Genomic DNA, 16480 nt, shown 5'->3' on the forward strand with positions numbered 1-16480 from the left:
ACCATGTCACTCCCAAGTGAATACATATTTTTCCCTTTTGCACTAATGGTTTATATCACCCAACAGCAGTACTATTGTCAGCACACTGAGAATTCCAGATGGCAGAGATGTTGTAACAATACACTTGAGTATTTAGTCCCTCTGAAGGCTCAAAGCCGTGACTGTGAATAAACAGTTCTGTCAGGGTAACTGCACTTTGAAAAACCTTTCAGCAAACTTTTTGTAGGTCTACCTGCAGTTTTCCAGTAACGGAAATCATAAGGGAAGGGAAGACATTACAGACAGACCTCAGACAACTACAGCCATTGAAGTGTTCCCCACCACTCTTCTTTAAAATGTTCGTAAATCATGAAGTGCAACCCAAGCCCTGAACTTCAAAGTCAGTGTCCACGTTCTGAAGTGAACAGGACTCAGGATTAGGCAATATTATTACAATATGTAAGCTGAAAAAAAATGTTAATCAGAAAAGACTGAGCTAAGAATACAGTACTAAGGCCACAGTCAGAAAACAAAACATGACAAAACCCAAAACTGCGCACACTTAGGAATTTTCACCAGACTGAATCCTAGTAAAATTTCTTATACCTGACTGCTACCTAAAACTACTGGCAATTATGTGTAGGAGCCAGCACTGAGATGTTTATTAAAGCCCATATTTCTCAGTATTTTATGCTGGTTAGATTTGCCTGTTGTAGATATTTATTTGAGGAAGGAAGGCAGCAGATGGTGTGCCACGGCCTTGAAAAGCCTCTGATTTTAATAAGCAAAGCTTCATCTTTTACTAGTGGGTATTTTCAGCTAATGGAAATAATGCAGTTGAGAGCTGTGTTAAGTCCCACACAATGGAGGGGAAGTAAAAATCAATGGCATCATGGCTGTCAGAGGGTTGTGGAATGAAAATCCTGCAGAGCAAATGAGGTCTTCAATTTTACTCGTTATGTGCATCTACCTACAAGTATCTCAACAGTATCATTGCATTTAGCAAGTTTGTCCAAATTTACCTAATTTGACATTAGCAAGAAATTCTAAAAACAGAAAAGGAATAGATTAATGATCATTTGGTCTTAGTTATGCTGGTTATTTAAGATCAAGAAGTGTAAAAAGTCCTGTTCTAACACTCATGAAATGCTTAATGTGCCTTCATGGTAGTTTATTTGCTAAGTAATTGTTGTTTTTATTAAATCACCAGAGATAGAGAAAAAAAAGGGTTCTTGTCACATTGCAATGAGCTTTTGTTTGTGATCGTGATCATGATTAAGAAATTCTTGTTAACACCAAAACCCCCTTATTAAAAAAGTAACATACCTGAATAAAACTGAACTCCCTCCAGTTTAAGGCACTGTTTACTGAAGGGATGGAAGTTACTGCCAGCAAAGAAAGCAATCCAAGACTCATTATTCCAAAGGAGATATACATTTCAATTCGCCACACTTCTTCCTCATTCCAAGAATTTTCAACATTTGCATGAACCTGATGAAAGAACAGAAAGGAAGAACTTTATTCTAAAGAATATTAGAAACACCAACAGGTTTTTTTCTCACTTAAAGTTCACTCTCAGAGGACAACTATAAAATGGGGTCAAATATTTCAGAGGTTTCCTCATGTCTTGGAGAAAAACAACTACTTCCTTACTGCTGGTACTGGCTCTTGCTAGATTAAAAATATGTTAAACATGGAAATTTAGATGAGATGCTAAAAGAAAATGTAACATTATATACCATTAACAACAATACTGTTATAAAATCAGATAATTCTGCACATTCTTACACACTGTAGAAAAGGAGCTGTGTTCTTCAGACTCTGCGAACTTAAATTCTGTAACATAAATTGGATGAACCTGCAATTTCTTTTTAGTTTGTTACATTTAGAAATAGTTCAGCATCATTTTCTGACTTTCCTCCAGCTCTCTGTGCTGACTCCAAGCTTGTTTCTCTCTTTCACTATTGACATCAGATTTTTCCAAGATGGTTCTTGCTGGGGAGCTTTACCAGAAAAATGAAACAATTCAGGACCTTGACAACTAAGAAGCTTAGATATTCAATTCTTTTTTCCACTTCGAGGTTAACTATTGCAATATGACATGTCTTGAGAAAGGTTCACTAGAAATATTAGCAAGTGATAGTTTTACAGTATCATTAAAACCAAGATAATTTCTTAGTAAAATTACCAGTGAATCCTTTAGTGTTACTAACTTAAGTGTGAATTAGTTTCTTGTGCCTATTATAGTTTTGCCCTTCCTGTCTTTCTCTTAAGTTCAGTTTTTCATGCTAGCTCTTTCAGAGTTTGTGACACTCCCTAATTTGTTCCATTTGATTTTATTTCCTTATTTGTTTCTTCTTTTGTTCTATCACATCTCTCTTTTCCACAGATTTTATGTGCTGAATCGCAGTGATGTTTTTCTGGCAATGCTGCTTTTCTGCCACTTTAAAGGTTACAATAAGCTGTCTCACTGACAGTCAGAAGCATCAGACCCTCTTCTAGAAGATGACAGATTTGTGGGAGAATGTTTCAGGGTTATGCAAGATCAATTGTTCCCAGGAACTATGAGTCAATTTATATTGCCTGCAATAGATGATGTTCACAGAATTTTAAAAGAATAAAGTATTTTTAGCATGGGTCCAAAATGTTACAAAGTATCAGCATTTTCTTTTCTTTTTTTAAGATAGAAGTATCTGTAAGCATGATTACAGTATCTACCCTTATACTTTTCATATTTGTAAATGTACTTACAATATACATACTTCCCCCTAGCGTTAAGTATATATGGAAAGGAACATACCTCAGAATTTTCCTGCTGTTGCTCTTATCCTGTCTATCCTACATTCTCCTAATGTATATTGGTATAAGGAATTTCCTATAAGTAGGACATGTCCTTGATGCCCCCTACCACACCAAGTTGACTTCAGATTGACACACAAGGTGAGCAAAATGCACAGACTTTTAGTCTCCTTATTTGACACCACCTATGCATAAGATAACCCATAACATTCTGTGCCAAAAGCAGTAGAACAGATTAAGAAAACCCATCTGTTGTATTCAGGAGCCATAAGCACACAGCCAAGGCATTTCTGGTTTATTGAACTAAAGATTGTCTCACCTGTTGATATGCCATGTTGAGGAACAAGTAGCGCTCTGATCTCCTCATGGGCAAGCAGAGGCTGTACACCACATGCACAGCTGCAAAGAAAAAACTGAGCAGTCCAAGCTGCTTTCGACACTGGAGCCAATTGTCCAGCCAAGGAGGAAATCGCCGATACTTAGTCCCATAGTAAAGCTGATAAGCAGCTGCAATAAGTCCTGATAAATACACTAGAGAAAGCAAAGTGATAGCAACAATTGGAAGAGTCTTGTTCACAATCTCAATGGGAATCTTGTAAAAGTCACTCTGCTGATTTCTCATGTATGGATGGATGACATCTCTGACAAAGGAATAGATGAAGAAAAATGTTGCCAGGCTAATGGCAATCACTACAGGCCCCTTCCACAGGGTGAACAGTCGCAGAGGCAGGTTTTCAATCTCCCTTGAAGATGACAATGCCCCCAAATCAATAGGAATGAAACTGAGCTGACGGGCAAGCTCAATAACTTGATGGCGAGCCTGAACATTGTTACTGCATATATAGACCTGTTGGGAAAGTCAAGGGAATTGTCTGTAGTCAGAGAAGGAGACTCAAAGGTAAAAAAAACCCAACAAAACCCACCAAAAACCTTAAGGGCCTCCAAATCAAAACACAACTGCTAAAACAGTACACTTTATCCCAGCTTATATCACCCAGATGACAATAAAATCACATAAAAATCTAGCCAAAGTGCAAATATGCACACTGATTTAGCAACAGAGTAAACAAAATAAAATTGGCTTTTTCTTGGATTTAATAATGGGGGATGTCTTGGTAATCTGTACACTGAAACCTGTCATACTGAAATGTCTACAGGACTGGACTACCTTGAAGCAACAGCTAAAAGCATTTCAGAAAATTCCAAATCTCTCAAAAATACACGAATCTTGAACGATGACCCTTAAACAACTATAGCATACACAGAATGAGAAGCAGCAAACTGTGTAATCTCTCCATGGGTAACAATTTTAGCTTAATTTCACAACCCAGATTTCCACAGAGTTCAGATTTGAGTATTTAATAGAAAAGACAAAAACTAGCAGCTGGATAAGAACTTGTTCTAAAGGCCAGTTTATTATTCACACACAGTGAAAGAAGTGTACTGCTACAAAGTACTTCAAGGTTCCTTTAAAATTTACAGTGGGCTATAGTTTGCTCAGCACTGTTTGCTGATCATCTGCATTGAAGCAATATGATCTGTTTTGACTGAAGTGAATTATTTATAGTGTTGTGCTATTCTGAAAAGGGATAAAAGAAGTATGGTGAGGTTATTTTTTAAATTATGCTAATTCCATATTAATTTCATTCCATTTAAATCTACCTGAAGTGCCAGAAAACTCAATTTAGTCTCCAGCAGTCATGCTATATCAGTTATGTATTTCTCAGATTTCATAAAGCTGTGAAGGACTGGATGCTTGCACAGGCTTAAATCCTTTATATCACTTCAGCAAAACATGAAACACATAAAGGCGCCTTTTCTATATGCAGGATGGATTTGCAGAACATACTGTGAAGGAATTTGAGCATGATGTTCCCAAGCAGCCCTGGATCAAATGAATGATCACTTAGAAACATATGAGCCTCCTTCTGTTCCCTCATATTCATGGTTTTGGGGCACTCTAAAAGCTAGGTAAGTTCTTTCAATCACTTTGCTGCTACATTGAGTGCAAGCATTTTTACAACAGCTGATTCCTGAGCTCTGGGATCAGGACCTCTGGTTTCTGTGCATCTTTCAGTAGCTCACCCCAATGCCGTAACTAAAATACACTGGAAAAGACTGTCTCTATCCTTGTATTAATCATAAGGATACACGTGAACATATTTCCGACGGAAAACATTAAGACCCAACTCTTCTCCTCTGTCTGTAGTCATCAAAAGGTCAATTGTCTACTCTAAGCTAGAATCCACATTTCCTCTGCAATCTTTAAAGACAAACAGGCAACACAGGGAAGAAACTGGACCACTTATTTTATTTGTCTTACAGTAGGATGAACTAAACTCTGAAGGTTTTATTGGCTACTATAACATAAGCTAAAGGCCCAATATTTTGGACATGTTAAGTCAGGCAGGGTAAATCTCATGAATTCGGGCTGTTACATTCAGTTCCTGTCATTTTCATCTTACAAATAAGTTAAATACAAACAAAAACATTTACCTGTCTGCTGGCATCCTTTGGTCCTAACTGCAGTGACCATGCTGAAATGACGTTGAATCCTTTGACAATTAGGGAATCGGGAAAAAGTGATGCCAAATACTCTGCATTGGAGTCTGGATATTGGTCTACTCTTGTATTATTGCTGACATCAATCAGAATTTTACCAGCAAGTAAATGTTTGAGGTCCCACAAAGAGGTGTAATGTTCTCTGTGTATGGCTACAAAAATGATGTTTGTTTTAGCTACTGCATCTTCATGGTGAGTGACATCAACCACATGGGGAAAGAAGTCAGCAGCATGTTTAGGATTTCTACTTCCTATGACCACGTGGTACCCACATCGGATAAGTCTAATTGTCAATGACTTAGCAAAGTCTCCACTTCCAATGATGCCTATTGTGACCTTATTGGCATCCTTGATGCCATTGGCAACATTTGGTAGAAAAGTTTCATTGAGGTTCTTGGGAGTCCCCACCATAGAGATTGATTCCATACTTCCAAGACACCAAACCTACAAAGATTTCTTTGGGGAAAAAAAAAAAGAGAGGAAAGAGAAGAGAAGAAAAGAAAAAAGAGAAAACAACAGAAGGAAAAATCAGCATCATACAATTTTATGAGACCTCAAAATCCATTAACATCTCTGAAAGCAAAATCTTTGGTTCTAAGTTTCATATTATATTTTCTCCTTAAACAAGTATGTGCTAATCAACTTTGTCTTGCAATGTGTCACTAACAGAAGGAGAAACAAGAAACATAAAATACTTCAAGTACCTCAATTATACAGTTACTTAATTAAATAACAGTTTTTTCATCTTCTCCTATTTCCTACCTTCCACTGCCCTGGAATACTGGACCACAAGATAACTTTGTACTCCTGAAACCTATGGTCAATAGAATAATGAGAAGAAATATGTTAAGAAAATTGGAAAATAATAGAATGTAGAGAGCACTGGCCTGTGATCAACATGAGGACAGTGAGTACATGGAAGCTGAATTCCATTAAAAGTTTATGCAGGTTATTATTGTGATATCCTCTCCTGGCCATGAAGGAAGAGATGCAAAAGTCTCAAAGCTACAAATCGTCATGGCTACCACCATGACAAACATCCTCACCTGCCAGCCTGGAAAACGGGCTGCCCATGTGGCTCCAATGGCAAAAACAACAAGGGAAATTACAAGACCTTGTCATGAGATCACTAATGACATTTCTAGGTCAGACTTGTAGGCCTGGCCATGGATGTATAAGGATTAACTGTGGATGCAAGGGTAAAGGATTCAAGACCATGAGTCACAAATATGCTTAACAGAATTTTCTATCCAGGGAAGTAAGATAAATCCTGGAGACAAATGCATGGGACAGCCTTCCATAAAAAGCTAATGGCAGGAAGTGACAGATTTCATGCAATAATAAAAGGAAAGATAGTTTTAGGGCTCAAATTGAGTGTAGTAAGGGATGTTTTGAAGAAGAGCAGAAGCTAAGGCTCGCAGAAAAATAAAAGAAATACTGCTATATCCTTGGTCACAGAACTGCAATAAAGCTGTAACAAAGACATTAAAAAACAACAGAACAACCCTCAGGAGGCAAGTCTTCACATGAAACCACAGTTATGACATAATTAGATCTGCACTGTTGTGGGGGGTTGACCCTGGCTGGAGGCCAGGTGTCCAAAAAGGTGCTGCTCTATCACTCCCCTCCTCATGGGCTGAGGAGAGAAAATACCACTAAAGGCTCATGAGATGAGATAAGGACAGGGAGAGATCACTCACCAGTTACCACCACAGGCAAACCAGACTCTACTTGGGGAAATTAACTGACTTTATTACCATCAAAATCAGAGGAGGATAATGAGGAGTAAAATCCTAAAAACAACTTTCCCTTCACCCCCTTAACTTTATTCCCGATTCTCTACCTCCTCCACCTCTGCAGTGCAGGGAGACAAGCAGTGGAGGTTATGGTCAGTTCATCACATGCTGTTTCTGCTGCTGCTTTCTCCTCAGGGAGAGAAGCCTTTCCCCTGCTCCAGCATGAGGCTCCTCCCACAGGAGAGTCCTATACACACTTCTCCAGTGTGAGTCCTTCCCACAGGCTACAGTTCTTCACAAACTGCTCCAGTGTGGGTCCCTTCCACAGAGTGCACCCCTTCAGGATAGGCTGCTGCAGTGTGGGTCCCCATGGGGTCACAAGTCCTACCAGGAAACCTGCTCCAGTGTGGACTCCTCTTTCCACAGGTCCATGCCAGGAGCCTGCTCCAGTGTGGGCTTCCCATCCACCTACACTAGTGTGGGGATCCGCCATAGACTGCAGGTGGATCTCTGCTCTACCATGAACCTCATGGGCTGCAGGGCAACAGCTGCCTCACCATGGCCCACACCAAAGGCCGCAGGGGAATGTCTAACCCAGTGCTTTGGGTACTTCCTCCTCCTTCTTCTTCACTGGCCTTGGTGTCTACACAAGTTATTTCTCTCACATATTCTCGTCCTCTCTTCTGCAGCTGCAATTACTTTTTTATTCCTTCTTACCTATGTTACCCAAGAGGTGCTACCACCATTGCTGATGGGGTTGGCCCTGGCCAGCCATGGGTCCACCCCAGACCCAGCTGGCACTGGCCTCACTAGACACAGGGTCTTGCAGCTTCTCACAGAAACCACCCCTACAGCACCCCTCCCCATCCTGCTACCAAAGTCTTGCCAGGCAAACCCCATAAAATTGTAGAACAGGAATAAATTCTGAAAATTAAGAAAGCAATGAGGAAAGGCAGGCTAAGAAGGAGCAAAAAGAAACCACAAGGTTGCTGTCTTGGGAGCAGTCAACAACAGACCACACAGAACCTTTTCCTGAGCCACCATCCAAGAGCTGATATGATGGTAAATAATCACCAGTGGGGGACATTACCCACCCACTGGCTATAAATACAGCATGTGTGGTGAAAACCCCCCCACAAATAAAAGTAGCTTTGTGTTACAGAAATTAGAGGAAGCTACTAGAAGAATGGGCACTTTTCATTTCAGCTTTGACTAGAAGTTACGAACTCACTGAAACTGGACTCAGAAGTTAAAGACAGAAAGCAGTATGTGAAAGCAACCACAAAGTCAGTACTCGAAGAAAAGATTCAAACAGTGAATCCTTCTGGCAGAAGCAGAGCACGAAGATTTTTATGCATACACTGAAAAAAGCATTGACTTTTTCCTTACTATGTGACCTGGAACATATTTAAAACATGACCAAACTACCAGTATTTCCTGTATCAGGAGGGGTTCACACCCAGGAACATAATGAGAATAGCTGTATTTTCATCAGATAAGAGATATATCTGGATATGACAGAACACGTAGGCTTTCACCATGTGATTACAGGGGCCCATTTCAGTTCATGCCATGTAACCAGAAGGTGCTGCAAAACTTTGAGATTGAAAGGGAACCACCATAAGGAAATGGGCTTCCAGTACCATTTAACCATGCTGCAGCCCACTTTCAGTTTTAGTCCAAAGGATCCTTGGGAGAGTGGGCACACAGGACTTGTAACATGATGAGTTGCTCTGGTGAGCTGAATTTGGCCTGCTGGCCAAAGTTTCTCACTGCCTGTTCTAAGGAAAATACAGTGTGAGTAACAGAATCAAACTGACAGACTTCATAAAAAACCCTGAGGGAATAGGCTGACATGACTTTTAGACAAGTAATCTAAGAGATGTACAAGAGCAGAGAGCTAGCAGTTACTGAAAGGGACTACATTAAATGTACAATAACAATTCAGAGGCAGAGCGTGTAAGACTGTTTGTAACTTGCAACAGAGAGCTTTCCTGACCTGAAAAATCACACAAGAATTTAAAAAAAAAAAGTTTGTGTGCATGGCTAAGGAGCAGTATAAAAAGATACAGTGCTATCATGCATGGATAAGATCAGAACAAGGATACTAAGAAGTGAGTTTGTAACTAGTGAAGAAGATAAATGGCAACAAGTAAAAGTTCCATAAATACAAGAAAAAGACAGAAGACAGAAGGCAAGGTTTATAACTTCAGAGGAAAAGGAACAAGTTATAAGTCATACAAAGTAGGACAAATTGTTAAATGTCTTCTTTATTTCAGCCCTCAGCAGAAAAATTAACTGTGAATAGGTATTCAAAGAATTCCTTTTACGGGGAGACAGACAGCGAGGTCAAAGTGGAAAAAGGTACGTTAAGAGTAAAGGATAAAGATAAGATAAAGATTTTCAAGTCAGCAGCCACTTATCAAATCAGCCCTCGATGCTTAAAATGCTGAAAAAAATGACATTTTCAGAACCACGGAGATGACAACACAGGCAGACTAGCACATATGGCTAAAAGAAGGGAGGAGGACGACTAAGGAAAACAAAGACTTGTTAGCTTAACTTCAGCCCCTGGACAGATTTTTCATCAAGTTATTGTGCAATCAATCAGTAAATAAATGGGAAGATAAGAAGCAGCTGAGGTGGGTTGTTCAGGAACAGATTTCAACAAAACCAACCTTCTTTTACAAACTACCTGATTTCAGAGTTACAAAGTAACAAAAGTGACACAGATTTGACATATGCTCTTAAATTACCTAAGAGAACATCACAGAGCTATGTCAACCAGATGGTGACACACGTGAAAAACTGCTCCTGGAAAAAACCTACTGGAGGAGAAAACCGAACCAACGCAAGCCGGGCCACTGGATTTATGACCCCCCGCTCGGGCGGGCACTTACGGGGCGCGGGCTGAGGCGCGGGGCTGGCGGGAGGCCGGGCGCGGGCCGGTGCCCCCTGGGCGGGCTGGCGGGCAGCAGCGCGGTGCGGAGATCCAGCCCGGAGCAGCTCGGCGGGGCCCTAGTCCGGGCCGGCATCTCCAGCTGCAACGACAACACCGCCCGTGACAGCAGCCGCGGCCCCACCGCCCGCCGGGCAGAGCCGGGGCAGCGCTGCCAGGCCCGCCCGCCGCGGGGCGGGGCTCGTCGGCCCCGCCAGGTACCGGAGCGCCCCGGCGGCTGCCCGAGGCCGGGCCGCGCCGCTCAGCGGGGCGCCGGCACCGCCAGAGCCTGCCCGGAGACGGGGGCAGCCGCGGAGGAGCCGCCGCCACCGCGATGGGCAGCAGGGAGAGCCCCGCGGGCAGCGGCGGCCGCGCCAAGGAGCGCCCGGCGGGGATGAGGCCCGTCCCGCCTCGGCCCCGCTCACCTCCGGCCGCCCGCCAGGAGCACCGCGCCGCCGCTGCTCCTCCTCGCACTCGGGCCCCGCAGTGCCGGGCGGGCGGGAGGCGGCGCCTCTCCCGCCGCTGCGACCCGCCCCCTGCGGCCGCTCCGCCGCCGCCGCCACCGCGGCCGGAGGCCGTGGGAGCCTTGGTGGGTGACGAGTTGACCATGAGCCAGTGTGTCCTTGCGGTCAGGAAGGCCAGTGGTATCTTGGGGTGCGTTGGGAAGAGTGTGGCCAGTAGGTGATCTTCCTCCTCTGTTCGGCCCTGGTGAGGCCACATCTAGATTGCTGAGTCTGTTCTGGGCTCATCAGTGTAAGAAGAACTACTGGAGAGGGTCCGGGGAGGCAACAAAGATGATGAGGGATCTGGAGCATCTCTCTTATGAGGAGAGACTGTGGAGCTAGGCCCGTTTAGTCTGAAGAAGACAAGACTGAGAGGGATCTCATCAATGCATATAAATATATCAAAGGTGGATGTCAAGAGGGTGGTGCCAGGCTCTTTTCAGTGGTGCCCAGCAATAGGACAAGGAGCAATTGGCTTAAACCAAAACACAAGAAGTTCCACCTCAACATGAGGGAAAACTACTTTACATTGAGGGTGGCAGAGTGCTGGAACTGGCCACCCAGGGAGGTTGTGGAGTCTCCCTCTGGAGACATACAAAACCCACCTGGATGCTTTCCTGTGTAACCTGCTCCAGGTTACCCGGCCTGGGCAGGGGTTGGTTAGATAATTTCCAGAGATCCCTTCTAACCTTAACAATTCTGTGTTTTCTGTGACAGCACGGGGGGTTAGTGTGGGGAAAGAGAGGGGTGTGGATGGCCCTGCAGTGCCCTCAGCCTTGGCCACGGTGGTCTTCACAACATTCCCAGCACAGGCAGAGCTGGATCTGGGGTGCTGCTGACACAGGAGCAGCTGTGAGCAGCTGGCTGGTCCCCAGAGGAGCTCATGGCCTGGAGGGCAAAATACACCTCCCAGGCCCTGCCCTGCCTCAGCTGCCCTGGCCCAGGCCACTCTTCAGCAGGAACCTGCCACCAGCCGCCTTTCCTTATCCTCTCCTGGCAGAAGGGTGCTGCTGCAAACAGTGCCAGCTGTAGGGCTGTGAGTGAGGAATTGTACCATTGTATGTCACAGAATGGCAGGGTTGGAAGGGACCCTTAAAGGTCACAGAGTCCAACATGATTTGTTGCAATGAGCATGAGCATCTTCCACTAGATCTGGTTGTTCAGAGCTCTGTCCAGCCTGACTGAATGTTTTCAATGATGAGGCATCCACCACCTCTCTGGGCAACCTATTCCTGCATTTCACCACTCTTCTCATGAAAGATTAATTCTGAGGGAGTGTTGGGTGTCCCTGCAGCCCAGAACAGCTTCCCAGGTGTGGGTAGTGGGGAGGTCACTCCCCATGTTTGCTGTGTTCCCAGTATACTCTGCACAGATGGAAGTTGTGCTCTAATTTCAGTGTTAGATGAAATGAGAAACACATGGTTCAGCCACATAAAAGCAAAGCTGAGCCCCAAGATTTGAATTTCATGTTGTTTGATATGGAAATTTCTAGCTGAAGATAAATGGAGCTTTTCCCTGAAAAAGCGTAGTTTCTGATTTTAATATCTTCTGACTTTCCTAATAAATTCTACCTTTCAATAAGCTATGCTATATCTATTACAAGGTATAACCCTCAATCCTTTGTTTTTAATGCATTTCAAACTGACCAACCCACATGAAAATGTGTCTCTCGTGTTGCAGCAAAAACTGATGAATGTACAGGTAGTTGAAAAGAAGCCATATAATGACACTGAAATACTGAAGGTAAGTTTTCATCCTTTGTCTGTGCATGCTGACTTGTTTCTATAGTGCATTAACCGAGGACTTCAGCAAAATGAACCATGCAATTAATTCAAACATTTATTTCCATATATAATCATGGTAACTATGCTGTAGAATTTGAAAATATGACTGGGACACTTTTCTGTTGTAGTTCAGAAGCCATTCATTCCCCTCCCTGATTATTAAATAAGTAATATTCTTGATGTTGGAAACATGTGTTTTTAAACTGTTTTTTTAATGTGGTAAACAGGTGCATGGAAATTGTATTGCTTGATTTTCCAAACTGCATTTTTTGCTCTCAGACACTGAGGACTGAGTTGATACTCCACAGAATAAAACAAAATGGTGAATCCATTGACAGACTACTCAGAACTGATTTGGTGCTTTCCATGATGAGAACTAGCATTTCAGCTCTTCATTTTCTTGTTCTAATATTCTCCTTTGCTATTGATTCAAAAGTCATTAGCCCAGGCTTGTTTTTTGGTAGCCAGTCCAGCTACAATTGTATGAACTCAAAAATTTTAGTCCAACTAACTAATGTGTCAAAAGAAAAAAGCAGAATGGCTTTCCTGCTTTATTTTTGGCTGATTCTCTTTATGTGCTACTTTATGTGACTCCTGTTACCAGAAAAGTATTTACATGAAAATGGGCATTTGAGTCATGTGCCTCAAAATGATAATGTATCACACAAAATCCGAGCAGTCACAGTCTTATAATTCTTAATTTATTTGAATTAAAGCCTTAATAAGAAGGCTATAAATTGGAAGGTTTGTCATTACTTTCCTGCGGGAATTTTTTTACATTATTATTGCAGCATAAAGTCTTGAACAGAAGACTCCGACCTTTAGGACATGATGTGTTTTATCTGTGTTGATTTTTTTAGGAGGGAGCTTTGTTCTTACACAGGTACATGATTAACGATCTATGATTTGTTACCCGTTTCTTGAGCAGCTGTTTGGCCTGTGAGTGCTGTCTAGCTGCGTTTTCATGGGAAAGTGTCACAGGTTCTGTCCTCCAGCCTGCACTATGTCGGGTGTGCCAGCTCTGACCCTGGTCCTTCATTCCTAATCCACAACCCCCTGGGTATCATTCAGTGTAATTTCTCACCTACATTGTTCATTTCTTCTCCAGTTGTTTCTCCTCTTGCTATGTGCAAACCTACCTGACTTTAGCCTTTGGCACAGGGGTAAAGGAGGGAACTTTTGAGACATGGTCATTTACCAGGCTGTTGAACAGATACACTAACTTGGTATCTAGTACATTTAAAAATTAAAATCGAGGCAGTTTGATGGATTTAACTTGTTCTCATTATTTCCTTCTACATTTTTGAGGTTTTGTAGTTTGAAAATTCTTGTTTGAAATTGGGACTAAAACAACCACAGCCTCCCTTCCATTGCTGTGTAACTGATGTGTTCAAACCGGAAAAGCATAGCGGGCCCTGTTTTGCATGGAGATTAGCATGAGAGCAAGGGTATATAAATACCTTTTATATATTTAAGCTCTCAGCAAAATTGGACCATGTCTCTTTAGTGAGAGGATGAAATTGGATAGTTACAGTTTTCTCAAATTATTTACAAAGATCTATGGTCAGCATAGTTGTCAGATACCCTGTTAAATGACTACCTTAAACAATCTGTTAAAATAGCAGATTATTTTCTCTTTGCAGGTGTTTTTCTTTTTTAGCAAAGTCCAGGGCAGCATTATTATTCCTTCCTTTAAGGGATATAACATAACAAAGGATTTTCCAAATGGCAAATGGAACAGATATTCTGGTTCTTCCTCTTGGCAATGGGAAAGCAAAGCCCTGGGGATTTCCTTGTGGCAAGAGAGTGAAAACAAACACATAAAATTTTGCTTCCTATCAGGGCAACAAACCCAAATACAATAATAAGCATACTATGCTCAACACAGCTAATTTTATAACCTAGCAGAAAAATACAATGTTTCCCAGCCAGGAACATTTAGACCAACTAATTTTTTCTTATGGCAGCCTGCAATGACTCTAAAAATAAAACTTATACCTCTTACTCGTTCTTTGTAAGGATGAAATGGATCTGAGAGATATGTCATTGTTTACTTGAAAAAAGGTGGTTTTATTTGTTGAAATAAATATACTATTAAAAATACCACCACCTTAGAACTAATTAAACAAAGTACAGAAATGAATGGTAAACACCTCAGCTAAAGTCTCTTCTCTTCCTTCACTAATTGGATTTCATCAATTTGTGATGTCCCCTTTTCACTAACTGTTCAGGTATCACTACTTCTCTCAGACCTTGTAGGGTCTGAATTTCAGTAGTCAAAAGCAAGGATAGAAGCACAAACTGAAAAAATGAAAACCATTTAGCTATTCATTTGAGAAAGAGAGGAAAAGAGTGGAGAGAAAAGAAAAAAGTAGTAAAGGAAAGGAAAAAAGAGAAAGAATGAAGGAAAGAGAAGAAATGCCTTTATAGAGCATGTTTAATAAGGTATAGTTGAGAAATACTGGCAAGTCATGTGAAACAAGACAAGGTATCTCTTTCTTCCCAAGAGAAATTACAAATTAAGGGTGATTCACCCAAAGTAGAGGATTATTCTACCCCTCTTCTCCCTCCGCCAAAAAAAAAAAAAAAAAATTCCAGGCTTGCACTTCTATTTCTAAGGCAATCCAAGTAGAAAAACAGTGAGGATTGTTTCTGATTTTATGATCTATCAGATTAATTTTATTCACCAGAGAGAAGTGGAAGGAAGGAAACCTTTCCTAGATTTTTCTGACTGTGATTTTCCATAGCTGTTGTGATGACCATTTGAGGGGTTTCAGGACCTTTGTTCTTGGTTTCATGTGGAGAACAAAGTCATGTGTGGCCTTTCCACTTCTTGAAACAACATTTTCTTTGTGGTGTAAGTGACAGAAGGTCAGAATTTTTTTTCTTGATTTGTGGCTGCTCATCTTAAAAGGTATCTACAAAGTGAGGCAGTAGGTTCTAAAAGTGTGATCTTATCCCTGCAATAATTGTTGGACCCAAAGTCAGGGGAAAACCAGATTATGTTTATAATGCAAACAATTGCATCCAGACCAAAGTTTTCAATCAGTTGACTTCTTAACCAAGAACAAACATACCTCCTTCCTAGTGAAGTATAGATATTGCAAAACTGAAAAGCTTATTCAAAAGACAAAAATACTTGCCTGAATACTAAAGTAGCTGAGGGAAGTGTAGGCTGGATTGTGGCTTGGCCACCATTTGACAGTCTAAGACTACTGTGTTTTACTTTTTTAGCTCCTTGATTTCAAATTTCTTTCACAAAGTTGCAGATCACAGGCTTTTCTTTAGAGCAGGAGAAGTGAAAATCAAGATCATGGATGTTTCAGGTTGGAAGGGATCACAGTGGGGCATCTGGTCCAACCTCCCTACTCATGCAGGTTTATCCTAGAGCACATGGCACAGGATTGTCCAGATGGTTCTTGAGTATCTCCAGTGAGAGACACTCCACACCCTCTGTGGACAATCTGTTCCAGTGCACGGTCACCTGTACAGTAAAGAAGTTCTTCCTCATATTTAGGTGCAATTTCCTGTGCATCAGTTTCTGACCATTGCTTCTTGTCCTATTGCTTGGAACCACTGAGAAGAGCCTGGTCCATCCTCTGGGCACCCTCCCTTCAGATACTGACAGACATGGATGAGGTCCCCTCTCAGCTGTCTCTTTTCAAGGCTGAACAGGCTCAGCTCCCTCAGCCTTTCCTTGTAAGAAAGATGCTCCTGTCCCCCAGTCATCTTCCTAGCCCTCTGCTGGACTCACCCCAGGAGCTCCACTCTTCTGTTGTACTTATGAGCCCAGAACTGGACACAGCACTCCAGATGTGGCCTCACCAGGGCTGACTAGAGGGGCAGGATCACCTCCCTCAATCTGCTGGTGATGCTCTTCCTAATGCACCCCAGGATACCCCTGGCCTGCAAGGCCACAAGGGCACTGCTGGCTCATGGACAGCTTGTTGTCCAGCAGGACTCTCAGGTCCTTCTCCTCAGAGATGCTTTCCAACAAGTCAGCTCCCAGCCTGTACTGGTGCAGGTACTACACCGTGTAGTGTGTATCATCATGGTGGTGAAAATGCAAAAATATTTAACATGTAAAATATTTGTAATCTCATTATTACATGTACCTTGTCATAGATTAGGTCTTCAGTTAATTGATTCTGAACATTTTGTTTCACTGAATGGGATCAT

General features: G+C 42.1%; 1 protein-coding gene across 13 annotated transcripts in view; it reads right to left on the reverse strand.

Moving 5' to 3' along the window:
* The window catches only part of LOC125327083 (metalloreductase STEAP2), an 81404-nt gene extending 70923 nt beyond the window's left edge, over positions 1-10481 (reverse strand). For 3 of the 13 annotated variants that reach the window (XM_048306169.1, XM_048306160.1, XM_048306180.1), the window contains exons 1-4: positions 9977-10186; positions 5275-5796; positions 3098-3625; positions 1306-1470 (exon numbers count right to left, since the gene is read on the reverse strand). In XM_048306169.1, coding sequence (XP_048162126.1) covers positions 1306-1470; positions 3098-3625; positions 5275-5766 — 1185 coding nt within the window. In that variant the 5' untranslated portion in view covers positions 5767-5796; positions 9977-10186. Of the gene's footprint in view, positions 1-1305; positions 1471-3097; positions 3626-5274; positions 5797-9832; positions 9937-9976; positions 10196-10439 lie in introns of those variants that run through there. The other 10 variants (XM_048306054.1, XM_048306124.1, XM_048306140.1 and 7 more) reach the window with 8 other exon arrangements.
* Between the last annotated feature and the right edge of the window lie 5999 nt (positions 10482-16480).

This window comes from Corvus hawaiiensis, chromosome 1 (assembly GCF_020740725.1).
Source record: "Corvus hawaiiensis isolate bCorHaw1 chromosome 1, bCorHaw1.pri.cur, whole genome shotgun sequence".
NCBI lineage: Eukaryota > Metazoa > Chordata > Aves > Passeriformes > Corvidae > Corvus > Corvus hawaiiensis.